The sequence below is a fragment of the Chlamydotis macqueenii genome, chromosome 18, assembly GCF_036417535.1.
Source record: "Chlamydotis macqueenii isolate bChlMac1 chromosome 18, bChlMac1.mat, whole genome shotgun sequence".
NCBI classification, from domain to species: Eukaryota; Metazoa; Chordata; class Aves; order Otidiformes; family Otididae; genus Chlamydotis; species Chlamydotis macqueenii.
The window spans coordinates 5539288-5565781 of NC_141573.1; the positions used below are offsets into that span (position 1 = coordinate 5539288).

Sequence of the window (26494 nt, forward strand, 5' to 3'; positions counted from 1 at the left end):
TCTCAGGCTGCTGTCCAGACCATTGCAAATAAGATGGGAAAAATAATAAAGCAGCTTACCTTTCCACCTCTGCTTACAAAAAAAACCCCAAGCTTCAAGGCTGTTTTTTTAACAGAAGTAAGGTGTTCCAATGGCCCTACAGCAAGCTGCCAAATTCCTGACCATGCAATGAAGCACCACGGATTCACACTCAAGTACCTCCAATACTACCTGCATTTGGTATTTCATGAAATACGCGTGTCATCTAGTAAAAACTCAGAAGATACGGGGCTTAACTTCTCAGTAAGTGTTTGCTTTTATTTGGAATTTTATGCTACAAAACTGCATAACCAACTGAGAGCTTCTTATCAATTAAACAGTTAACATAAGATTCAAAATGCAGTATTTCACAAAAAAAAAATAGCTTACCAGCTATGAATATGAACTACGTTCCCAAATTTTATATCAATTATAAATTCAGAGAACTATACTTGTTAAAGTGCACATTTTACATTCAGCATTAAAATAGGTAAGGCACTTTAGTTATTAAAAGATAAAACTGTTATTAACAGGATTAAACAGCTTGATTAACATAAATGGATAACTATTGCTCATCTGCATTGTAGATGATTATTTTTTCCTTCACCAGAACAGCAATCTCTGCAGGGCAGGAACATTGAAAGAAATTATTGATCCCCTTCCAATATTTACTAAGTAAATAAAAGCAACAACAGAACAAGCAGAGGTTTTTTTCTGTTAAGCATGGATGACAGCACCTCATGTCCCAGCTCAGGTGCTTGCCAAGACAAAAATCCAACTGTATTGTGGGCTTTTAGGATTCAGAATATGAATGTCGGAAAGTAACACTGCATGTCTGCAGACATCTATCAAGAGGATAAATTTTAGAAAAGTCCTACATAGGAAAACCTGCTATGGTTATAGGCAGATTAACACAGACAGCAATGAGGCCAAAACAGAAATTGGATTCTGCAGTTTCTGTAAATATAACATTCTGTTTGTTGCATAAAGGGGTAAAGCAATACAAAGGAACAGCTAACTTAAGAAAAGCTTTCTTCTGTAGTTGCAAGAGTCCTTTTTGTTTACTTGTGTCAGGTGTCAACTGTTACTTTATACACAGGTGAATTTGGAAGTAATATTTCGAAAGCCCCAAAAATACTTTAAAAATGATCATGTAAGTCACCTTGAAGAACACACAGTTGAACATTTAGGATAAATTACCAAGGTGTAGATCCAAGTAACTCTTCAACTTCCACACAGCTTAGTATTGCAATACTTATTGTTTGTGGTGTCAAAATACAAAACCTGTTCTGTTATTCACTTGTACGCTACAGGAAGCACTGTGCAGGACCAGCATCAGAGAATAACGTGTTCAGCAGATGACTTCACCTCCACCTTCAGCATTCTGTATTCTTTTTACCTTCTGTCTTCAGCACATCATCAATTTCTTCATAAATAGCTCTGAAAGAAGAACAAGGTGACTCCTACATCACAGTTGGTTCATTTTGACAAATGCACCAATGAAATCCTGCCCAGGCATGCACTGCCAAGAGTTTATAGTGTTTGCCTCATGGAGCAGCATCAGTTGCAGCATGTTCTGGTTTCCATGGAAACAAAGAGCCAATCCTGTGGTGCATCTGTGATTATATATTTACAGAGACACGTCTGGACACTGTCACTTTTGATGAAATAATTTTGGAAAAAGGACTGCAAAAGGGAAATAGCCAGCATACCATGTGGCATGCAATTACTGCACTAGTTAAAAAAAAAAATAAATAGAGCTTTGTTGAGATTTTTCTACCTCAGAATTTGATGGTTCCTTGGAAATAAGTTTTGTGTAGATGTCTCGAATTTTTTGCAATTTACCAATAGAAAGGAGACTTCTGCCACCCCTTTAGTTTTGTACTAGTTTTCTGTCTGACTATTTGGCCCCCTGGAGAGTCCCAGCATCTGTTGCCTTTTGTAGCTTATATTTAAATTTTCTTGATATGCAGCACAACATTCTTAAAAATCACGATTGCTGTGAACAGTAATTGCTTTGGCTACCCTGCTCCAGAACTACCTGTGCTGAAGTGTCAGGACCCATACCATGTTTTATTCATCTTTTCGTATCACTGAACACGATTTTAGTAGATAATTTTTGACACAGCATTACTCCACCATTTTTACAGATGCCGGTCAATTAACACGCTATAGGGGTTTATTCCTCAATTGGTTATGCCAGAAATATTCAAAGAAAATGTACAAAATGCAGCCACTCTCATTTACATTAGCAATCCAGTTGCCGTCTAGCAACCATTAGTTGGTGCTCTGTTTTCTCACTCAGAAAATGCCATCTCAGAAGCCTTCTTGCCATTGGCACCTAAGAAAACTGTATATTATCTATTTTAAAAGTTACTTACTCAGTGGGAGCCAAGGGATCAAATTCCATTATCTCATAGTAATGAGGTGACTGTGACTTGTTCTTTGATGTAGCTGAAGAATAAAGACAGGCAGATAAATCCAGATGGAAACACAACCAAAAGGCACGCTTACTGCTTGTTACTTTTTTATATCTTCCCAAAAGCAGCAATTATGTCCTATATATCTAAGTTGCTTTAACTGCTAAAAACGGACAGATATGTTTAGGAGAAGCCATGAGCAATATGGGATTTTGTCAGTTTGTTGCTGCTCCTCGTCTTAATAGCCGTTATGTAAAGCCCTTAAGTTTTAACGAGAAAAATACATCTCCATGAAAGTTAGGTGGTCTGCAGAGTATTTATTACCTGCTGGTGTCAGTCCATTTAATGATGTAGTACGTCCAGCCTGCAGATTTACTGGATGCAGAGGCACTGGGCTTAAAAGAGTTGCCAACTATGGAGACCAAACAAAACAGTGCGTAAACAGACTGTTCTATGAGAACTGGTTTGACTTAGCTTACCTAACTGCTTACTTATCTTTAGATTCTCAGACTATAGCAGGTAAATTCTAAGGTCAACAGTCATCAATCTAATTAATCTCCATTCCCTCAAAACATCTTTTAGTGTAATCTACAGCACATTTGTATAATTTACCTCTGTGTGACCTGTTACACTACACAGACTGAAAGACTGCAGTATTCACAATACAGGTATCTGCTTTCACTTGCATTTTAAAACAGGGAATATGCAGGTGTACTTGGTGACTGCTTCTTATCTTTTCTATTTCATACTGCCTACCACAGAACAGCATTCAAATTCATAACGTTACCGCAAAGCCCCTTCATATCCTTCTGTCATAGGTGTTTTGTCATCTGTCCTACACTGTACTTCATTTTTAAGTGTTTAGGGTTTTTGGGGGTTGTTTTTTTTTCTTGTTTTGGGTGGTTTTTTTTGAGGGGAGGTGAAAGTATCTCATTTGAGACAGGAAATACAGCAGAGTAACATGATGGCAGCAGGAGGAGATCTCAGTTTGCTTCACAGAGCAACAGAATAAACACAAATAATACAGCAACTGCTTTCTGCAAACTCCCCTGAGAATCTGCTGCATCCAATACACTTTCACATTAGCCCCCGTGGTATCAAAAGAGGAAAGTTGGCCATCTGTTCCCTGATGTATGGAGTGGGGCCACAGAATAGACGTTTGTATCCCATTTGGACAGTAGCTGGGGTAAATCCATTCTCATTCTGACAGTTGCCAGCAAAGAATGATTACTCTGAACATGAGTGTTACTCACATTGCTATATGAATGTCCAGCTGGGTTGCTTACACTATTGTTTTGTGCTTCAGTTGCAAATCTAGGAGAGAGTAATACATTGAAAGTAACTAAGAAACTGTCAAAACTGTATATTCTGATTGTTACATTATTTTTTTTTGCTGGTCTGTCTTCACCTTACATCACAGCTGAGAGCAGCATGGCCAGGTGTCCCATTCACATAAAAGGTAGGGAACTACAAGGACACCTCTCCTACCTTAAACTCTTCTTATTGACCTGTACAGCTCATCTATTTCTCCCTTTCACTGCAGCACTGGCAACACTCGAGCAGAAAGTCATATATACCTCAAGTATGTTTTGACTGTTGAGATAAATTTATGTCTATGACTAAACAGTGCTGCCAAAGAAGCATATTTTTAAGCATATTAAGCAATATCTAGTGTACAAGTAGTTTTCATTTGTTTTACTGGACTAATGAGTAAAAGTAGTAAATCGCTGTTCTCAGAGCTTTCTATAAATTCATTAGACAAATTACAGAGTACTAATACCCCTGACGTTCTGTTATCTGTTACCATTTCTTGATAAGAGATTACTCACGGGAATTGCTGAGCTTTTGTAGCAGTTGCTAATTCTAGCTGTGGATAAATTGATGGATAATGCCTGTTCTTATCTTCAGGGCGCGCAGATACGCAATCTGAAATTCAAAGTGAGACTTAATGATCATTTAAACATTATTAAGCAAATGTTACTTACTTGTACTACGAACACTGAAAGGGTAAAGTTTCTTTTGGCAGGCACATAAAGAATCTGAAATGAGCTGCTGTTTATCACATGAAAGGCAAAGTTTTAATAACTCTGAGAAGGTTTTAGATGCAATATATTTATCTCTTTAAAATGTCAAAACAACGTCAGTAGTGCTATACATGGTAGATACCACTTAAAACTCCTTTCACTATTTCTAAAAGATTAAAATGGAATTACAGGATTTATTCCTGGGGGGACATTCGCACCTTTAACTTCAGCGTACGGACTCCCCTGGAGTGGACAAGGAGGGGCTTCTGCAGGCGGTAACTCAGAGTACAGAAGTCAGGAGATGTACTCACTCCTCTGACTATGAAAGAAGTCTAAAGTTAGAGGAGACGAGTACCTTTCTCAGAGTGAACTGCTTCTAACACCAAGTGCCTCCTGAAAAAACTTAGAAAATCCAGAGGGCATGAGAAAAGCAGATCTGTATTTCTTTCTTCCAAGCCTACAGAACAGGCAACTACCACAATAGTCATTGTAACAGAAAACAGAGCATGTTCGGTGGACAAGGGACGGGCAACAGATATCATCTACCTGGACTTGTGCAAGGCATTTGACACTGTCCCGCACGACATCCTTCTCTCTAAACTAGAGAGGCATGGGTTCGATGGATGGACCACTCGGTGGATAAGGAGTTGGCTGGATGGCCGCACTCAGAGAGTGGTGGTCAACGGCACAATGTCCAAGTGGAGACCGGTCACCAGTGGCGTCCCTCAGGGGTCTGTGTTGGGCCCGGCCCTGTTCAACATCTTTGTCGGCGACATGGACAGTGGGATAGAGCGCACCCTCAGCAAGTTCGCCGATGACACCAAGCTGTGTGGTGCCGTCGACTCGCTGGAAGGGAGGGATGCCATCCAGAGGGACCTGGACAGGCTGGAGAGGTGGGCCCGTGCCAACCTCATGAAGTTCAACCAGGCCAAGTGCAAGGTCCTGCATCTGGGTCGTGGCAATCCCAAGCACAAATACAGGCTGGGCGGGGATTGGATCGAGAGCAGCCCTGAGGAGAAAGACCTGGGAGTGTTGGTAGACGAGAGGTTCAACATGAGTGGGCAACGCGCCCTTGCGGCCCAGAAGGCCAACTGCATCCTGGGCTGCATCAAGAGGAGCGTGGCCAGCAGGTCGAGGGAGGTGATTCTGCCCCTCTACTCTGCCCTGGTGAGACCCCACCTGGAGTACTGCGTCCAGTTCTGGAGTCCCCAACACAAGAAAGACATGGACCAGTTGGAAAGGGTCCAGAGGAGGGCCACAAAGATGATCAGAGGGCTGGAGCACCTCTCCTATGAGGACAGGCTGAGAGAGTTGGGGCTGTTCAGCCTGGAGAAGAGGAGGCTCCGGGGAGACCTGATAGTGGTCTTCCAATACCTCAAGGGGGCCTACAGGAAAGATGGGGAGAAGCTGTTCAGTAGGGCCTGTTGTGATAGAACAAGGGGTAATGGGTTTAAATTAGAAGGAGGTAGGTTTAGATTAGATATGAGAAAAAAATTGTTTACAATGAGAGTTGTAGAGCACTGGAACAGGTTGCCCAGAGAGGTGGTGGATGCCCCATCCCTGGAATCGTTCAAGGCCAGGCTGGATGAGGCTCTGAGCAACCTGATCTATTCAGGGATGTCCCTGCTTCTTGCAGGGGGGTTGGACTAGATGACCGTTGAAGGTCCCTTCCAACTCTAACTATTCTATGATTCTATGATTCTACTGTTCAGATTTAAGTAATAGGGGAAAAATATTATTGCTTCCACTGTAACCAAATTACAGGGAACCTTATAGTATCTTACATTTTCTTCCTATATACATACACCAGTTCTCCTTTTCAGGAGATTTAAGGAACATCCTTTAAAGTGAAGGATTGTCTTTGTTTCGGTCTACAGGGAGCTTCTTGATTCCTCTGCTAAGCTCTTGTTAGTTTGCTTTAGGAAACCAGACTGCAAGGGAAACACGCATCCATCACTTACTAAGGCCTGAAGGAACCGCAGAGTCAGTTTTCACCACTGCTGACACAGGAGATGGAGAATCTACGGAGAGGTCAAGTAGATCACTTGAGGGAGCAGATGGCTGTTTCCTGTACAGCTTAACATTTGGAAAGGAATAAAGTTGTTTGGGTTTTTTTTTGTGGGTTTTTTTTTGGTTTGTTTTTTTCTTTTTTTAAAAAGGAACTTGTATAAACAAATTGCTATTTTCAGAGCATATGAATTTTTAAAATAACAATATTTAAAATTGGCAAGTATGAAAGAAGAAAAGGATTTTTAATGTGTGTGTGTGAAAGATAGCTAATGAAACACAAAATGCCTTCCAAGAAAGATCAGTTTCAGCTAGGTTGCTATATCAAAAAAATTGAGGAAAACAATCCCAAAGTAGGAAACAGAACAGATTCAATTCTGAAAAGGAATCATGAACTTGTTTAGATACAGGTTTGATATCGATGTTCTGATTGATCCTGTACAATTATTTTCATGCTACTCAGCTGTGTTATTGATATTTGATGTATATTTCAGAGATTAATTTTTTTCAGTCCTGTTTTGGATAGGAAAAGTGCAAAATCGCAACAATATTTCCTAGGACACAGAAAAGGGTTCCCTTTGTTTCTCCCGTGAATGTGTTAGAATTTAAAAAAGTAGCCAATCAAATATTTTAATAAATCCACATGCTTGAATCATACAGGTTTGGTCCCACCAGATTAAAAAAAAAAAAAAAAAAAAAAAAAAGGTTGTATTTTACATTTGGAGACCCTTGAATAATATAAAAATACACAGACTGCATCATTTGGAATATTAACTAATCCAACAGTGCATCCATCAAGCAAAAACATCCACCTACATAACCAGAATGCAGAAATAGCAGCTTTTCAAGGACAACAAGATAGTCTTCCACCTTTTTTTTCACTAATTGTCAGCTGTATTTCAGCATTCACAATGCAGTCATTTTCACATTGAGTCCTAGATGACTACACAATTATGGTTTAGCAGAAGCTGAAACATGTGCAAAGCTACTTGGGGCTATATAATTAACAACCATAATTATCAATCAATACAGGATAGCCATTAAAAAATTGCTACAAGCCATTATTCAAAATTCAAAAGAAGTTTTGACTCAGAAAAAGAAACATCAGTAAAAGTGAATTCTGATAGTGTAATAGTATTTAGTCCATAAATGCTTAACAGAGAACAAATGAAAAGAAACATTACGGTTCCTCATTTTGTATACGGCAGATAATAGTGCTTAGCTGTAGAGGTAATAAACTAGCATTTGGATGGATCTAATTTTTCCTGACCCAGCTTCCATCTTACATTTGGCATTATTTGCTACTTCAGTTACATGAATTTGCATGAAATTCTGCAAGTGAGACTTTAGGAAAATCAACAAGAGTAGCATCAGCCTGGAGTCTCCTGTACCTCTCTACTGGACAATAAAATTCTGTGTATATCAAGAGAGTATTTTTCACAATGAACAGAAAAAGGAAAGTTTACAGTCCTGCAGTTCACAAGTTCACTCACCTCTGTGCGTTCGCGTTGTATTCTCTGATTCTCCAAAAACCGAACTCTGTTTCGAGAGAACCTGTTGAAGTTGCAGAGTTAGATGTTCATTCTGACATTTCTGTCATGTCACTCCTAAGAATATGAAACCAGTTGTAACCAAAGTTTGACGATCAAAAGACTCCAGAGCGGCAAACAAGCACTACAGGCATTCTTCTCTGGGGCGCTTGTCTCTGCACTAGCAATTTGCCTGCCTCTACTGCAGGGCCATGGTCCTCCGATCACCTATACGAACACCAGTTGGTTGCTTGTGGGCTCACCTTTGAAGACAGCCATCTGTTTCTTCCAAAACAAAAGCAAGGCACAGCTAACAATGAACTTTGCCTCTGTTCCTACCAGATAGGTAACTGTGAACACGTGCTGTGCCAAATCTGGCTCCTTCTGACCAGAACACTCTTCCAACTGAGTCCGAGGAAGCCTTCTGTCCTCACAAGTCCCCACATTCCCTCATGTCATCTCAGGACAAGTCACACGCCTACTCTGGGACACAGCCCTCTCATTAGTTCAGGGATTTGAAATATTTTTTTTTAAAAAAGGAAACCAGAAAATCCACCTGCATAAATATTTATGTACTGGGAGTCACAACAGTGGTGCAGTGGGTCCAGAGGAGACCCAGTCAAGTGAAATTCAGGACCTGTAACGTCAACCCGTTTCAGAAGTGAGAGCCCTAAGTGGCATAGACAGAAGACTGTCTACACAGCTGCATCTGCTATTCCGAGTCACCACACTGGTGAGGGCCACAGAGACAGTATGTGTGCAGGGAGAAACAGAAGAAAAAAATCCCTTTCCAACTGCAGAACATAAATATTTATCCCAGTTACAGGAAGAGCCAAGAAGTTGTTAAAGCCACTAGAGGGGGTCATTGTGACACACACGAGGCCAGTTTATTGCACAACGCTGATTGCTCCTGATTTAATTTGGACTCTGTGTTAATAACCAGAAACAGAGAATGCAGCATGACTTGTCTTCAAACAATACACACAGCACGAAACAGATGCAGCTAGTTAAAATCAGTTTGTCCTTTACGCATCTCATCGTTCGGAGAGAGTTCCAATAAACAGATCTTCTGCAACAAACATTAACCAAACACATTTTAATACTCAGCAACTCTAAAATGCGACGCATCGGCACTCAGGAAGGGTCATTATATATAAAACATAACATGATACTACTACAATGCAGTAGTTTTCTGTCCAGTTTCACGTTGGCCAATTAATTGCTTCGTCAATCACCAGGTGAGTATTTCATAAGGAATTTACTGAATTATACCCTCAAGCTACTCTTCATAGTTTAAGAGGTTCTTGGCCTTGTCAGTATTCAGTCATAACAAAACTGTAACCCCACATCTGACTTCAGCGGATTCACAGAAGCTGAACAGAATTCTCGTTTTGCTTTACTCAAATGAAAAACTTCCTAAAGCAAGAAGTGAGCACACAATTCTTTCAAGGCAGTTACTGCAAAATATGCTAACACTGCTGTAGACGTAAGGTTTAAGGATAAACGAAAACTAAATGTTGTCAAGATTAGGCCTAAAGTTTGTGCCATGACACTTAGAAGAACGAGTGATATTTTCAGTGCAAAAAAGAAAAGATAACTATGCTCTCAAAATTTGCTAAATTTAATCATGAACCATTGCGCTTGATGTGTAACGATTTCTAGAACATTTCTTAGACACAGAGGAGATAACTTAACACGGAAGGCTAGTTCCTGCTAAACCACAGTATTCTCCATGAGAATATCCACTGTGATGTTTTGGGAGATAATACTGGAAATGCCGAATTTAAAATTAATTTCAGTTTTGCTAGCATCCAGTCATGCTACCAATGACACAACAGAGAAATAACACAGGATGCCAATGCAAGTATTGCAGTGCTTCCATGTGTGAAAGAAAGAGACATTTTCTGCTGTAAGACAAGTAAAACAGCGTGTTTCAACCCAGCTGTGAAAAGCAAGCGACGCTCTTAAGCATGTAATGAGGCAGAATGCTATTCCATGGCCGATTTCTGCAGTAAAGCTGTCAAAGTTGTTTAGAAAGGAGAATAAGTATTCTTTCCTGGAAGCATATACACTTAACAGAGATAAGGACCACCACCAGTACCAAAGGGTTTGTAGCAGACTGATGACAAATTCACTGGGCACTGCTGGAAAGGAACATCAAATCTGAAAGTGGTTTTTGCTTACATGCCTCCACCTGATTTCCCCATTTATACTGTTAACTTCTTCTATCCCATTCCAAGGGTTTTCTAACTACCTTTATGAACCGTTTCTGAAGTGTTTAAGGGAAGGCAAATAAATAATTTTCTCTTTTCACAATCATTTTGCTTTTCTGGATTTAAGGATAAAATCTGTCTCCTTGTGAAGGATCGACATCAGATGTAGGGACCACCTGTGTCCATTAAACGCGCTTATTCAGTTAGGATACTAAATGTGAGGAGAGAGGCCCTGTACTTACCTCTCATGTCCCAGGAGGACATTATTCAGATCTTCATTTACTTGTATTAACTCAACAACTACATCTTCATTCTCCACTGTCACCAACAATTCCATGATCCTCTCCTGCATCATCCGACAAGTCTTATACAGTTTCTGCTCAAGGCAGAGAAGAAAAAAAAAAAAAAAAAAAAAAAATTGTAACTGTGCTCTCCCAATTTGTCAGTTCTGGAGAAGAATAAGACACTTGGGCGCTGCGGACTCATGGGTAACATTCCTCAATTTATACAAACCGCACACATACCAAACATTGCAAATAGCGTAATTTTCATGTCTTTGATCTCTGCAAGGCAGGCTGACAACACCTATCGTCACACTCAGCACTTCTACCCCTACCAGATCTCCACCTCTTGACCTGCCTTTATTTCTGAAGAGATATCTGTCTCCAAAGTCTAAATTACAAATTGCAAAATAACCAAGACCCCTCTGGGTGATGCAGAGCAAACTTGGTTTGATCCTGTTTGAAGCTGATTAAACTCAGCAGGATACTTCGCATGCATGTAATGAACGTGATCCGTTCAACATCTGCTGGAAGAAAAGACAACAGCAGTCTAAATCACAGCTCTAACTATTCCTCTAAGTGGGGAAGTTTGGATGTACTTAATCCATGCACTTTTTGAGAAAGCAACACAAACCTAGCAGAATCAGCTGAGAGCAGAAGTACAAGAGCTTACCAGTAGAATTCTGCATTACTGCCAGCTGAAATGGAAGATAGTTTATTTATATTCCCTTCCCCTGCAGATTTTCCATGTTCAAAGGAACAAATTCTTTAGCAACAGGAACTTTAACTCAATGGTTTTTTTTTTCCTCCACTGCATTTGCAAATGCTGTCCGGCTCTACTCAAGGGAAAAAAACCCCCAAAAAACAAAGGAGAGAAAAAATTACTCTATTTGCACATTGCTATTCATAAATTGCTCTGGTGTTATTTTCAGAATGATCCGATTTTTCTTCAAAAAACATATACATCATGTAAATAAACAATTTCATTTATGTAAAAGAAGTTTTGCACCCCTTTGCCAATTCTGCATAAGGATTAGAGGGTACTGTACCTTCAGTACTGTATCTTCATAGCCCAGGATAAACCAAAAATGTATTCAGTTTAATGTCTGTAATTAAATTTTAAACCTCTCCACACTTTACTACCTCATCCGCATAAAAAAAAAAAATGTGTATTTCTTCTGACTCCATAATACAGGCACACCAGCTTCTTTGTAAATACCAATACTCATTAGAGAAGGAAATTGAGACAGGCATTTCAAGCACGGATTTGCTAGGTTTTTGCTCCTACCCACAATGATGCACGCACTCTCATGTTTTGAAAACTGGAGTTTTACAATGATGGACTACCAGCTGGTGTAACAACCACCAGTGATTCCAATGAATCTGTGCTAATTCTCAGCAGTTCATGACCTGGACTCAAATTCCTACATGTCCATCAAGTTGGTCTATTCACTATCCAGTACAAAATTTCGTGTCCTGGTTTCAGCAGGGATGGAGTTAATTTTCTTCTCAGTAGCCGGTGTGTTTTGGATTTCATGTGTGAAGAATGTTGATAAAAACATTCTGATGATACGAGTTGTTGTTAATGAGACCAAGGACACTGTCTGGCTTTCTAAGTCTCGTTAACATGCAGATGCGGGAAGCTGGGCGAAAGACAGACAGAATAATTGATCCAAACTGGCCAAAGAGAGTATTCCATGCCATAAATGTCATGCTCAGTATATAAGTGGGGGTTGCCCATGGGAGGGGGCATCATTTTCTGGTATTCCTTTTCTTTTTGGACATTCTTGTCGGGTATCCGTTTGGGCACCCTTGGCATTCTTTTCTTCTCTCTTGCTTGCTGGCATCGTTCCCTCTCCCTTGCTAGCTTGCTCTCCACTTTTGCTTGCTGCTCGGCGTTGTTCCTGTGATCGCTGCTCAGGATGGGCTGCGTCGGTCATTCGGACATCGGGTGGTGAGAAATTGTACATTGTTCATTTTGTATATTTTGTAGACATTAATATCCTTATATCCTTTTAGCTTTGTAGTTTTTAGTGTTTTTAGTAAACTGTTTTTATCTCAACCCACGAGTTTTCCTTTCTTCCCAATTTCTCTCCCCCATCCCACTGGGTAGGGGGAGGGTGAATAAGAAACTGTGTGGTGATCCGGGCTAAACCACCACATTTCGTTACTCTTTTTGGCCGATACTGAGCTGTAGCTGTTCTTTAACTACTCTTACTAGTCAGCACAATACTTCAAGTGAGATCTGCGATCTTAAGCTTTGTCCAAAACAGGGTGGAGGAAGGGAGGAGCCTAGCCACTAATGAAGCTACAGAACGGAAAATACACTGCACGGCGCGTACCCTGTTACAGCTTTTTATGGAGACTCCAGATACTCAGAACGACCGAAATTAATGTCTGCAACTCACTTAAAGCCTAAACAAGCAGCTCTTTTAGTAAACCACTTTGTTCTCTGACAACAAAAGCCTAATCCAAGCAACAAGAGCCACAAACAAAAGGGAACATTAAACATTGTCAAAGGAATGGGCTAGGCATGCTTGATGCTTCATACCACTCAGCACACAGGTGAAAAGAACAGAGAGAACAACAGTGAAATTAACACAGAAGGAATGAGTTTTTAGTCACTCCTCCACAAATGGGAACTCCACACCCTGTCCTCAAACTTTTGCCAACAATTTTATTACTGGGAGCGTCAATAAGAATCCACTGGTTTACTGTGGGCAAGCTCATCTCTTGCGCCCACACGCAGAAGGGCCAGAGTAGGAAACAGGAAACGAAAGACCTACTTTTCCTGTTTCACAGCCAGAAATACTTATCTTGTCACAGACTGGACGGAGGTGGCCAAGTATACTAAACCAGTGCATTCTCCTACCCGGGGTATCGCTCACTGGTTGGTTAAATCATCAAGGTGAGTTTGCACCTTGGCAACCTTGACGGCAGCAGCACTATAGAAGTAAAGTATTGTCCACAGAACAGCCATAGATTAGTTACTTAAGTGGTGTTGCTGGTACAACTCAATCCTTCAGTGCAGGCAAAGCAAGCCCTCTGCACTCTACTGTGTAAAAAGTCTGCTCTGCTCAGATCCCTGCTTACATGCCCTTCCTCCTTGGACATACAGCTCCAGAGATCTCTGCAAAAGAGACAGTGTTGGAGATGCGAGGAATTTCCAGGGGAGGAAAAACCACTAAGAGACTGCATCTGTCTCCTGCCTGGTTCCTCCAGACCAGCAGCCCTGTCTGCCATTAAAGATGAGAGACAGTGGCAAACTACTGCTGTTTCTCCATATCTCACTCCAGGTGTGAGCCAGTCTGTAAATGGACACAGCTGAACAGCACGACCTTGAAGGCAAACCAACAGCACCCAGTAAGGGTTCCTTGCAAAGGAAAAATTCTCCACCAGGCAAAAGCAGCACACCAAAAGCTTTCAGAAATTAGATCAGCTCTCCAACACATTTAATGCTGACAAATTACCAAAAACGCTTCCTTATCATAGAAGTTCCGAGGTAAGTCTAGAAACAGCAGAATGTGATAAGCTTTTTCAATTCTTGCAGACAATACGGAACAGAAAAACGTCCAGTGACACAGGTCACTACTGAAACGCTGACGTAATACTGCATTTTCAATTTCTAAAATAGAAAAATACAGCATGAGCAAGTAGAAGAGATTACATCATAGAAGGAAGGTCTGTATGTTCAAATGTGAACTGGGCTACTGCAGCACGCTTCCTTCAGGCTACACTTTAAGAGCGTGTGGATTCATCTACAGCAGAGCAAGCTGTCAATCTCTGAAGTCACGCACATAAAACCAATGCTTCACATTCTTCACTAGCCTTCAGTCTGCCTGTAAGGTACTGGTAATAACACAGAGAGCACTGAAAACTTCAGGACGGATATGAGAGAGAGACTGTGTCATCATCTATTTTCCCAGAAGGCAACTGCGTTCAACTGGAATGTTCTCGGGGCTGTTTGACAAACATGCTTAACCAAGGATGCTCCATTATGAAATTCCTTTGCCCTTGGAATTCCCTAGAGCTGAAATTTGCATTGCAAGCGATATCGTCCTTTCCTGACTATGTAGATGTCAAGGGAAGGCAAAGGCGACAAGAGAAAGCTGAGCAAAAGCAGAGATGTTGTTGGATTCCATTTGGCAATCTGAATCCAGATGTTAGAAGAAAGCATGTAACATATTTAACCTTTGACCAAACCAAACCAATAGCCCATATCAATGAATTATCACATACCTGTAAAAGATTCATATCATCTGGATTTTCAGAGCCAGGAACATTTTCTTTTAATATTGATGACATGACTCTAACGTTCATTTTTGCCATATCCAGTTCACTGTACAGTTTCCCAATCTGTTGAGTTCAACAGGACAGAACATTGTGTAGGTGAACAGAGTGAGCAGAATAATTCCTACCTCTAATCCCTACTTTCTTCCCCATTAGCTATAATACGGGCCTAATTAGCACTATTTTACGCTGGTGACACGCCATGAAAATGAATGGAATTAGCTCAGCTTTTAGATGTGCAATCACACTAAGATCCAAGTCTGATAGTACCACTCATTTTCCTTACAGTTAATCCCTCTCACTAATGTTCCTGTTACTCTGCTTAGTTACCTACAGCCCAAGCAGGAATGAAAGTGAAGCATCCATTCCTTTCTGCTTTTTAGAATAATCTCTTCACACAAGCCTTATGCAACAGTATCGCATTCTCACTTACCTTTGAAGTAACTTTCATCAATTTGCATGACAACATCGTAAGACATAATTAGACATTCTCACGCGTGAGTAAATGATTCCACTTTCTGGCTGGGCTGCAGCCTGCCATTTACTGAACTCACTTCTGCCTACTTTGCTTTCGCGTATCACCATCTAAAACATCTTCAGGTGGATGAACCTAAAACCATGAATATAGAACCATGCCACTTGAACTGACTGTCCCCTCCAGTGGTCTACCCATCCAGGTTGCCAAAAATCACAAATTACCAGAGTGTTTCAAGTGGACCCGCTCCCCTCTAAACCTGTAGTACTGCACCTGCTCAGGAGTTAACAACAATGTCGGGCCCACGGGAAGAGGCAGTAAAGAGCGTTTTGCAGGACTTGCAGAAGATGGTGATGACTTTGTAGAAGCCTGAGATGAAGCCTGCGGAAAGACAAAAACAGCACAGCTTGGGCTTAACAAAAGAACTGAAGTACACCTCCAGATGAGACAGCTATAAAGCATCTTTGTCAGACTACACAACTGGGCATTAGCTTTCTCATAATCAATGCTCCCAGGGAATTTGTTGAGCAAGGTCTATTTACAAGAATAAATCTAATAGCTATTTTGTAATGAAATGAGGCTTGGAATTAAAATATCTTTTAAATGGGTTTGCAAGCAAATTCCATCACAAGATAAAGTGGGAATGGCTAAGAACAGGCTACCTCCTTGAGCTCCTAAGCCATCTAACAGCCAAGAATCCTTCCCAAAGTGCCACTGCAATTTAACAATGAAGGATAGCTTAGAATGCAATCACACTTGGAAGCAGTGGAAAGCGTGGGGGGTTAAGCCTGGGTCCCCACGGAAGACGAACTACAAAGGCCTTCTGAATCAAAAAGCCAGAACACTATCTGCAGAAGGCTTCACTTGCAGCTAAAAATTATGTTCAGCTCTGCTGTTGCTGAGAGCAACAGAAGGTTTGTCACTGATTTTAACTGGCAGATACACATGGTAGACAGAATCGTCTATACTGTATATGGTGAGAAAAAAAATATTGTCTATTGAGAGCATTCTCCACACGCCTTCTTCAAACACTCTTTAAATACATAAGCTTTTGTACACTCCACTATTCAATCATCAAATCAAACTCAGGATAAATCTGAATCATTCTTGTCTGCACTGATTATAGACCTCTAATTCTGTAATTGCAAGGTTCCACTCATTGGTGAATGGCTTTCACACTTCCTAAAACTCTTCTGAACACTCTTCTAATAGAAAAAAAAATCTGGAAAGAATGACTTTAAAAACATGTACTGTATTTTCAGCTGATGTCCAATGCCCAAGCCATACTTACACTTAATGTCCTAAATGCTACACAATGTTACCTATGACATACGCTTAAATAATGCTTATTGTGTACAGGCTGTGCAAACAGCTGGAGAAATATAGACAATAATCTTTTCTTATAGATTTCTACCTCTCTTGGTTTAATTTTAAAGATAAATAATGCTCATAATTCTGAATAGTGTATGTCGTGGTGAAAATCCTGCTCATTTTAGTTGAGGCTTTCAAAAGTTGACAAGTTTGGAGCACTCAGCTCTCATTCATTTTGAGGTAAACAGCATGTCCAAATGCTTTACACACTAATCTGTGGTTTGAAATAAAATAAAGAAACTACTACATAGGCCAGGTTTCTTTGTTGTTATCTTAGCTGTTATAATTGAAACTGATTCCTGCTCACATGCTTAAGTAGGTTGGTCATATTCTGCCCTGGAGCATTTAAATTAAAAAAAAACAAAACAAAACAAAACAAACACATCTTCTTTGTCTACAGAGCTCATGCAATTAACACATTCTTTTTCTGATTTACAATGGCTAATGAAGTATCCTTATGTATCCCCACCTTAGGTCCCCCTTTGCTGGTGTCAGAAGATGGAAACTCCACTCCTTTCTTCAGCAATTCTAGATAAACTTCTTTTACTTCGCTCACATCCACCATTCCTTGGAAGCCTCGGGCCCAGGTCTAGTTGTGAAATAACAGGAACGGTAACAGTCACAGAAATGGACAGCCAGCGGGTCAGACAAGCGCTTCTAAAACACGTGGTCCTAAAGGCAGGTCATTCCCTCCATCCACCCCAGCTAACTCCACTCAAAGCAGCAGGAACCACGAAAGCTCCCCAGTTACCTCTCATCCTGCTTGCTAAGTGCAGCCACAGAGGGAGCACATACACAGGCTGGAAGGGGAATATAAAAGGTGGAGGCCGGCAGTTTTCCAGTTCCCTCCCTTTATCTTCCAGTCTGTGCTACTTCTGCGCGAAGCAGGAGCAGCAAGAACACAGTCTGCTCCGGGAAGAGGTTTCTATCAGTATGTTACAGTACAGAAGTGGGCGGCATCATTAAATATATAGTTTACTACATAGCAGAGACACACACACTTACTGTTTACTCTAGACTTACCATGACAAAGGTCAAGATTTTCTCCTGCATGTCAATCGGCAGATTGTATCTTGGATTCAGCAGTTTCACCAGCTTGTCTTTACAGAAATCTTTCTTCACAACTAATGACTGGAACCTTGGGCCACAGTTCTCTATACACATTTCAAGCAGCTGCACACACAAAAAGCTTCTGTTACACAGATATTAGGGGAAAAAAAAAAAACCCTACTTGACTGCTTTTGTTTCCTTCTGTTTAACTTGTTCCAAGGTGTTATGGGGAAAGTACAGATACGAACAGATTATTGCCAGCTATCTCACTCGAATGCCTGATGAGGTTACTACAGAAAAACAGTAGCTCCCTGTGTGCACTGTTACACCTACACAATACAAAATGAAATGTGTCAGCCAGAGTTACGCTGTATTTAACAGAGAAGCATGATCACGCTTGTTTCCGTGTCACAGCGGTTACTGAACATACTATACCTTAACAGCATGAAATCTGTCCACAGCTTAAAACACCACTTGTACAGATTCAGTAACAGAATTAAATCACTGCCTAGCACATAGGCACCCTGGTCTGACAGATTCTGAAGAGCTCTACAAGAGAAGAAAATAAGATTACTAAGTGCCTCTCTTCTAATCTGTCCTGTAAGTGAGAGACTAATGAAAAAATAGAAAAGAACAAATTCAACAACTCGGAGTACAATTTCTCCACACATTTTAAAGGTCACATCGACTTTAGACAGAATAGCTGAATTGTTCCAATTGTCAGATTTATCTTCATCAAAGAAGTCTACTTCCAAAACTCTGCTTGAAAAGCTCAGAGTGGGATCCCGGCGAGCAACACGTCTGCCCTGTCAAATACAGCAGCATGGGATAATGACATAATACCTCTCCCTTCTACACCTGGAGCTGGTCGATTACAATTCCCGTTTTACAGAAGAGATATCAAAAGCTGGCAGTATGTCCCAGTCACCTGAAATCAGGCCACTACAAGTCTTGATAGGAAACTGGGGTCAGTCAGGTCAGGTTCAGGACCAGGACCAGAACTCATCTTGCCTGGCTCGAAACTGGACATCAACCACAGGACTACAACGTCCCATGTAGACAAAAAATGGTCACTCGTGTGCTTTTGTGCTTTTTGCTCTTCAACTGTATCTTTACTTTCCCTCCCAATTTAAGAGAGAAGATGGAAAGGTGAAAGCAAAGGATAGAAATTAATAAAAGTCTGCAAAATTTCATGGGTTTTGAGACAAAACTTCCCCTGAATCATGCAATAGACAGGCAATATTCCCAAAAGGATACACAGATTTTAAAGGATGCTATAGTAATCTTTATAAAAGTAGGTTAAATATACTCTCCTATTCAGAGCAGACTACATTTGACTAAGTTGAAATCATTTTAGTAACTCATTTTCTAGCCTCAGGACTTGGGAATTTTTCTCCCAGTGTGATCAGGAGTGTATGGGAGAAGAGGTTTAAGACCAGAAGAAAACATATTGCTGAAATGAAAACAGGGTAGAACAAAGGGACACTGGCAGACTGCTGTGCAAAAAACTAACAGAGATAATTACAAAAAAAAAAAAAAAGAAATCTTCGCTCAAATAATTATTTTTCATTTGAAAGCGCACATAAAACATATGCTAATAAACCAAGTCATTTGCCTGTGCAGTACTTCAAAGGTGGTGCGTGTAAAACATTTTCAACACAGTGCATGGGAAATTTGGTATGCTACTTCCTATTATTAATTCCCTACTTAAAGGACTGAGTATTTGCCCTCTGAACGTAAGTACGGAACTAATGGGCTAGATTCTCCACTCAATTATGCCGGTCCAGCCCACTCACTCAGAGTGAAGCTAAGCTAGTGTAAGAAAAACAAAAATTTGACTTAAATTATTTTTAACTGGACCATTCAGGAACAAGCCACTTTCAAGCTAATAACACCTTTCACTAGAACTTCAATATGGTTATTTATGACTGCAAATAGGAGGTCACCTTCCCAAGCACCTCCATTGGAATGAATAGATCCAAGGTGGCCAAGTTAACCACTGCTCCACAATGGAATCTCAACAGAAACAAGCTTTAGTAATAGAATAGACAAATTAGCTTCAACCAAACCATGAAGCTTCCGCTAAATGACACGCGGGATCTGAGAACTGTTGGAACTGACAGAGCTGCTATGTTCCAGACTAGCTGATACCAGACACCTAACTGAGAAGAGATCTGCACTGAGCGAAAAGGAAGGCAAATCACACAACCAAAGCCCTCTGGTTCACATGACAGCAACACAAAACTAAAAGGATAAAAGGCATCTGAACAGAGGTGAAGACAAACTGTAAGGCAGAAACAAAAAGGGGAGAAATTAGTGGGCATAACTAAGTCAACTACATGTCTCATCAACAGAGACCTCACTCAGAATTCAGTAGGACCATCTGCTCATCTAAAGCAGCCAAGTATGGTCCATAAAGCTGTAATGAACGGACGTAGGTTGTGATGGACGCTTCTCAGACCTACAGCAAATGCAAGAAAACACAGATGGAACAGTTTGCTTCTTCGTATTTCCAGCTCAAAGGGAACAAGTCATTAACCCACCTCCAGGATTATGCTCTACTAAGCACACGCTGATGTCTACCCAGTGGAGTTTTTGACAGCAAGACACTACTTGCAAGGGCCAGCATTTAGGAGAAACCTGTACAAGCAGTTTTTTCAGGTGCCATTCATCAATTACAGCATAGCAGCTATGTAGACTTAACCAAGATTCTACATTTCAAAAATAGTTTTTCAGAAGTCTTTAATATTTCAAATTATAAAAGCCACCAAAATATGAAAGTCTTTTGCTCCCACTCAATGTCCTTTTCTTTTCCTCTTTACCCATATATACCATAAAGTGTAACAGAACTGGCTAGGACTTTTTTGATTGAGGAGCTGGAAAGGTCTCTCACGTTTTTGGTTTTTTACATCTTCTGCTTTGTGAAATGTTAATTTAACAAAGGAAAATCTGAAGGCCACATTTGCCATGCTAAATTTTTTTTACATGTGAAAACTTAGAAAATATTAAAAGGAAAAACAGAAAAAAAGCCTAAGGCAAAAAAAACAAACTGTGAAATTTAAATCTAACCAATGACTTCCTTTAAAGTATTTTCCAACAACATAATGCAGAAATGAAACCATAATCCCATCTTAAATTTCTGCCCGTTGCTTTGCATGTAGACACAAGCACGGCGGCAGACACATTCAATAAACTGCTTCCCCACGTGCTGCTGAGTTCCTAAGCCCTTACAGGCACCAGAACTGGGGCACTGCAGTAAACGCTTTACAAAACCAAGGGAGATCTAGAGAGAACTGAAAGGTGTCTCAGCGTTCACTACACAAACAGAGGTTATGTATCCAAAGTCTATTACTAATCAGGAGTCAAGTAACACATACACACTCTGTTGGATTTCTGCCTAGAAGTTCTAATCCTCTTCACTCCCATTTTGACATCATCACTGCCAACCCTGGTCTCCTGGCTTTATCAAAGACCGTGCATGAAGCAACCGCACGGCCTGACACGCACACACCCCAGTCCACGTGACTTCACACGCAGCAGGTAACTTCACCAGATCAGAGCACGTGAAGTCAAGCCCCAGTCAACACATTATACAGCTGGCACTCACCTTTCTTCCTCCAAGTAAATAAAAAAGCATCTACGAGCCAGGAGGAGGAAGACACTGTTGAAATTTAACACATCTTGATGTTAGGTACTCAATAAAGGCTATTGTGTGCAGTTGTGTTACCAGAGGAAGACTTTTACATTTCACTCTGTGTGTATTCTCTGGGAATAAGCTCCTTAAGCAGTTTCATTAGAAAGACTAAATTCCAGAATTTCAGGGTTGAGTAAATATAAGTGGATCAAAGCACATTTCAAAAGAAAAGTGATTTGTAGATCTGTTGACTTCTTAATTGCACCTAATGTAGGTAGGAGAGGCTATTTGATGTAGAGTCTTAAAAGCTGGAAGACCACATTTACTCTAGAAAATACAGACAATAACTTACAGTTCATCAAATAAGAGCCCTTATTTTTGCAGTAATTTGGGAGAAAAACAATTTTTTACAGGTAAGATTTGCATGAGGGAGGGCTTGTATTTTAGGAAATGAAAATAAATTCTGTGTTTCCATTTGCAATGGTTTGCCGTTCCAATCTAAGCATTTCAAAATGGGAAATACGAACAATTCCATCAAGGCAATCAGGAACATAAACCCAGAAGATACAGCGCATAGACTGATTTGGGAGCAATGGAGTTAAAAGTCATACCTGGTCAGCACTGAGGTCATCAAAGGAAAGGTTTTACACAGGCTAAACCGATGGCAGTACTGGTCGAAAACCAGAAAAAGGACAGGAGCCAGAGGCAGAGGGAAAGGTAAAGATGGAAGCTCTTACGTAAGAACAAAAGCAGGAAGAGACTCAGAGGAAAGGCTGGCACTTATTAAGAAGAAAATTAAAAATATATTTATATGTATAAAAAAAGGAACTCAAGGAGAAGAAATCAGCAGTCAGAAAACAGAAGCTGGGTCAAAAGGATGCAATTGCCCGGCAGGCATGGTTACACGCATACGTGGGAGTGGGTGAGACCCACGAGACACGAGAAAGGGGCCTGGAACGGCGAAGAGCCTGTGAGAAAGTGGTGAACTCCAAGCACAACTGAAACCTGGTGCACACTCCACCTGCGTGCAAATACACCGTGTTTCCAGGTAAATGTGATAAAGTTCTTCCCTGGATACACCTGGAACAAGATCCTTCTCCCACTTTTATGTTCTTAAGAGCTAAGCTACAATGTCACCTTGGCTATACCTGCAGAGTAAATATCCAGTGAAAGGCTCTTAAATCTAAACAGCGGGTTATCACAACTCCAGTTGACCGCGTTAGATGTTCAGGAAAGGACTGAGGTGCACAAAGACTGCAGGAGAAAGAAAGCAGATCTGATACAGGGATTGCGATTACAGCGGAAACTGAGTGTTTCTGTTATGCAAACACATAGAACACACCAAAAGGTGACTCATGAGACAGTGAGGGAGGAAGCCAGGAAAGAAGTGAGGAAATGAACGAGCTGAAGGTATACATTGGTACGTTTAAAACATTTATCTGCATCTCTAACTTGTCAGGAGACACTTGGGCAACTGCTAAGTGACCTACAATTTGACACTATCAATCGCCTATCTTCCCTAATCACTTCTCAGCACGTATTAATATAGATAATGATTTTGCACAACAAATACCAAACCCCTGAATAATAGTACTCAGCGTAACACAGACAGGCCTTTACAACCTCAGAAAAGGAAACTGTAAAGAAAATACTTCTAGACAAATAATGAAAGACGCAAATCTTCAACTACTTAAAATACGAATGGTATGATTCTTCCCACAGGTGCACTATTGTTAGTCTAGAGTAATTCAGGTGGGAAACTCTGCACTTTCGGCAGTCTTAGCACTTTCTGCTACCACCTACATCATCAGTGTTAAGGAAAACAGAGAACTCTGTTAACATACTCCACTAAATCTTACATTGACTGAAATCACAACACTTCCCCAAAATCTGGGATAGTTCAGAAACACTGTCAGATTCTGGAGGTCAGGTTATCCCAAATGAGGATACTCCCAGCCTCTCCAACCTTTAATCATAACATCTGAACCTTATGTGGCTTACCCCGTGTCTTGCTCCCTTGCTTAACTCGTCAACGTTACCCTTTCATTCAAGTTTCTCGTACATACGTGGTAACACTTACCTCTACAAAACAGGTACTGCACATTCCACCACGCTGCATACCACGCTTAGTTTAACTAAGATCACACAAGGTGAGTAATGCAATGGTCAAATGTAGCTTTTATGTAATATCCCAACCTCTGTATCTTTCACAAGCAGGTGGGGCACTCACAGAGGGACAGGCACCGGAGTAAATAACAACTGTGCTACTTTTACATAGTACAGGTTTAAAAAAAAAATGCAAAACTGCAACAATAAGTTTATGAATTTGCGTCACCCAGGACTCTATGGAACACCAGCAAACTGTCTGATCTGCACTGTGGTAGTGCTGTACACACAAACAACAAAGACAGAAAACATCCTGGAGAGTTGTGTCAGTGATAATTTGCATACCACCTTATCGTTTAAAATGTTCTCCTTCTTAGTGTCTAATTAATATAAATATAGCTGTACTTACAGACAGGGTAAGCCTGATCTCCTTATGGTTACAGTTTTTGGAGAGCTTTTTCTTCAGCGCTTTAACTGCATCTTTAGGCCTGTGACAAGAAATTAAGTAGAAAAAGTTACCAGTGAAGCTAGACTGGTTTTCTAGTTCATAACTTAATCCAAGAGCAAAAAAATATCAGCCTGAGATATGGGACCAAACTCATCCCTGTATTTACACCCACACAAAACTAGAGCAATTGCCCCATTGATTTCAGCAAAATCACTCCAGCATTGAGCTAAAGTAACAAAGCAATGAATCAGGTTTGTTACGCGTGTTACTCCAGAGACTTGTGCAGAGAAATAAAGTTATTATCCTCTGCAAAGTCTCATCCAAAATTATATTGTTTTGGTGCTGTACAATAGATTTACTTATCTAGCTTTTATTGCTCTGAAAGGGAATAACAACTGGCAGCTGTATCAAGAGTTGACTGGTACCTATTTTCCATGTATGATGCAATTAAAAAATATTCCCTTGGGAGTGCTGTCAGGAGCAGGGGTGTCTTGGCTAACTTCCAATCTTATAATCGCAGGATGCTTTTAACTCATCTGAGTAATTACCATGTACGGATGGACAACACATTCCACTCCAGAGATAGTGGCATTTCCAGCCCAGTCATTTTGATTTCTATATATACACCTCCTACCTTTTAACTCTCTATCTAGGAGGAAGAGGGTGGAAGGCGGTATCGAGCTTATCACGTGCGGGAAACAGTTTTGCCTGATTAGTACGGGCTATCTATAGTGCACAATTATTAGGGCCAGCTCAATGCTCACGATCAACAAAAACAGAATGTCCTAAAGTTTCTTTAAGATCTCTCTACAATCTAAAATAGGCACAAATATGATGTTCCAATGAGAAAAAAAGACATCTTTGTTGAAAATATTTCAAAGCCAATGAAATTAAATAGCTATTCACCATTAGTACATTTTTCAGTTTGAAATGTTGTTGCACTTCATCAGAAAAAAAAATCAAGAGATTTCTCTATTTTTCTTAATCCTATATCATACCCAGTCATACCAGTAGAGCATCAAGTGACAGACGGGAGCACAAGAGCAGAGAGGAAAACTTTCCCTTGTGGAAAGCTGTACTACTATTATTGCACTCCTGCTTCTCTCACTGAAGCATCTGGAAATGCTCTGGTCAGGAGCTGGATACTGCATTAAAATAACTATTTGCCTAATTAGGTACAGCAATTCTGCTGTTCCCAGTATCCTGTTACAGACTAGGACTAGCAGCAGTTGCCTACAAGAAAGTTATAAGGAGTTCCTCTGTAAGCATCAGCTGTGCACAAGAGGAAATACTTTATTAAAAAAAAAAAGCTCTATTGCATTGAAGCGCCACATAAAAGCTAACACTGAGGGTCAAAGCATGTTGTTGCTTATGGCAATGACCAGCAGGGAGTTATTACTGACATTCCAAGCTCTAAGAGCCATGGGGAGTGTGGGATCCAAAAAAACGGAAGGAAGGAAAAGCTGATATAAAAGAAGATACTCGTGCAGAAACTAAGGCATACCTCATTTCCTGGAGAGAGTTCTCCAGCTGGTGTTAAAACATGTCAATGCTAGCAGAGAGTTCTTGCAATGCAACGCTGAAGTTGATCTTAACACGAGAACAAATTTCCTTCTTCCCCTTTTACAGGTGGAAACAAGGAAGCACAAAGCCGCAAGCGGCTGAGCAAACCAGAATGTGGCCGTTCTGAGTAAAAGACCACCTCTGTCCCGCAAGCCGCAGTACACACGCTGACGGGAAGGATCCCGCCGAACAGAAACCCAGCCAGGGAATCGCTCCTGCTGTGGTGTAGGCTGGCTGAGAAACTGCACAGTGCAAAACTCTTATTAAGTTAAAAAGCACAGAGTTTTAAACAGTGTTGTAGACAAACAAAAAGCTGAAGGTCTTTTTCCAGGCTGGGTTTTGCAGAGCACGGGGGCACCTGCTTGGCTTGACAAGCAGTACAAGTTACACAAAACATGCTGGACTGGGGTGACAAACCTACATCACTGCCTTTCTCTAGCGCTCGTCTGTGGGGAAGGGCCTACAAGTCCTGACAGCTGAGCAAAAGGCACTGAGACAGCAAAACTCTGCCCTAGGAAGGAAAGATAGCTGCTCCCTGCTGCTATTTCGTTTTGGGTAACTTCACATACGCGTCGTACCCCGCCTGCTCGATTTTGCCCGGCCCTCGAGCAACGCTTCTGCCGCCTCCGACACCAAAACGCGGCTGTTTGCATTTCCCACAGAGGGGGACAGGTCGCGGCACCGCCGGGCCCTCCGACGGCGGGATGTCCCCACCCCGCGCCCGCAGCCCCCTGCCCGCTCACCCCTCCTCCGTCGCGTTGATCACGTCGCAGATGTGCATGAACTGTCCCCACTCCTCCGTCTGCAGCGCTCCGAACGTCGCCCGCTCTGAAAAGACCAAGGGCAGCCGGTCCGGGCGGGAAGAGCGGGGAGGCACCGTCCCGCCGCTCCCCTCACGGCCCGGGTGGGAAACGGCGCCCCCCCGGCTCCCCTCGGGCGCGCGGGCTGCGGGGCAGGGCGGGACGCGGCGCCCCCGCGTTACTCACCGACCAGGCTGCCCACGGCGCTGCTGAAAGGGTCCTTCGGAGCCTTCCCGAAAGCCATGGCCGCTGCCGGCGGGGTCCC

The 26494-nt window shown here is 41.3% G+C and overlaps 1 protein-coding gene across 1 annotated transcript; it reads right to left on the bottom strand.

Moving 5' to 3' along the window:
• Positions 1–271: 271 nt before the first annotated feature.
• On the bottom strand, positions 272–26494 carry TOM1L1 (target of myb1 like 1 membrane trafficking protein). The gene is made up of 15 exons (XM_086762109.1): positions 26416–26494; positions 26173–26257; positions 23828–23906; positions 17652–17801; positions 17098–17217; positions 15531–15638; positions 14732–14848; positions 10454–10587; positions 7963–8023; positions 6424–6538; positions 4268–4364; positions 3692–3752; positions 2763–2850; positions 2400–2472; positions 272–1458 (listed from the first exon to the last, which is right to left on the bottom strand). The coding sequence occupies exons 1-15, from the start codon at positions 26471–26473 to the stop codon at positions 1395–1397; spliced, it is 1410 nt and encodes a 469-aa protein (XP_086618235.1). The 5' UTR covers positions 26474–26494; the 3' UTR covers positions 272–1394.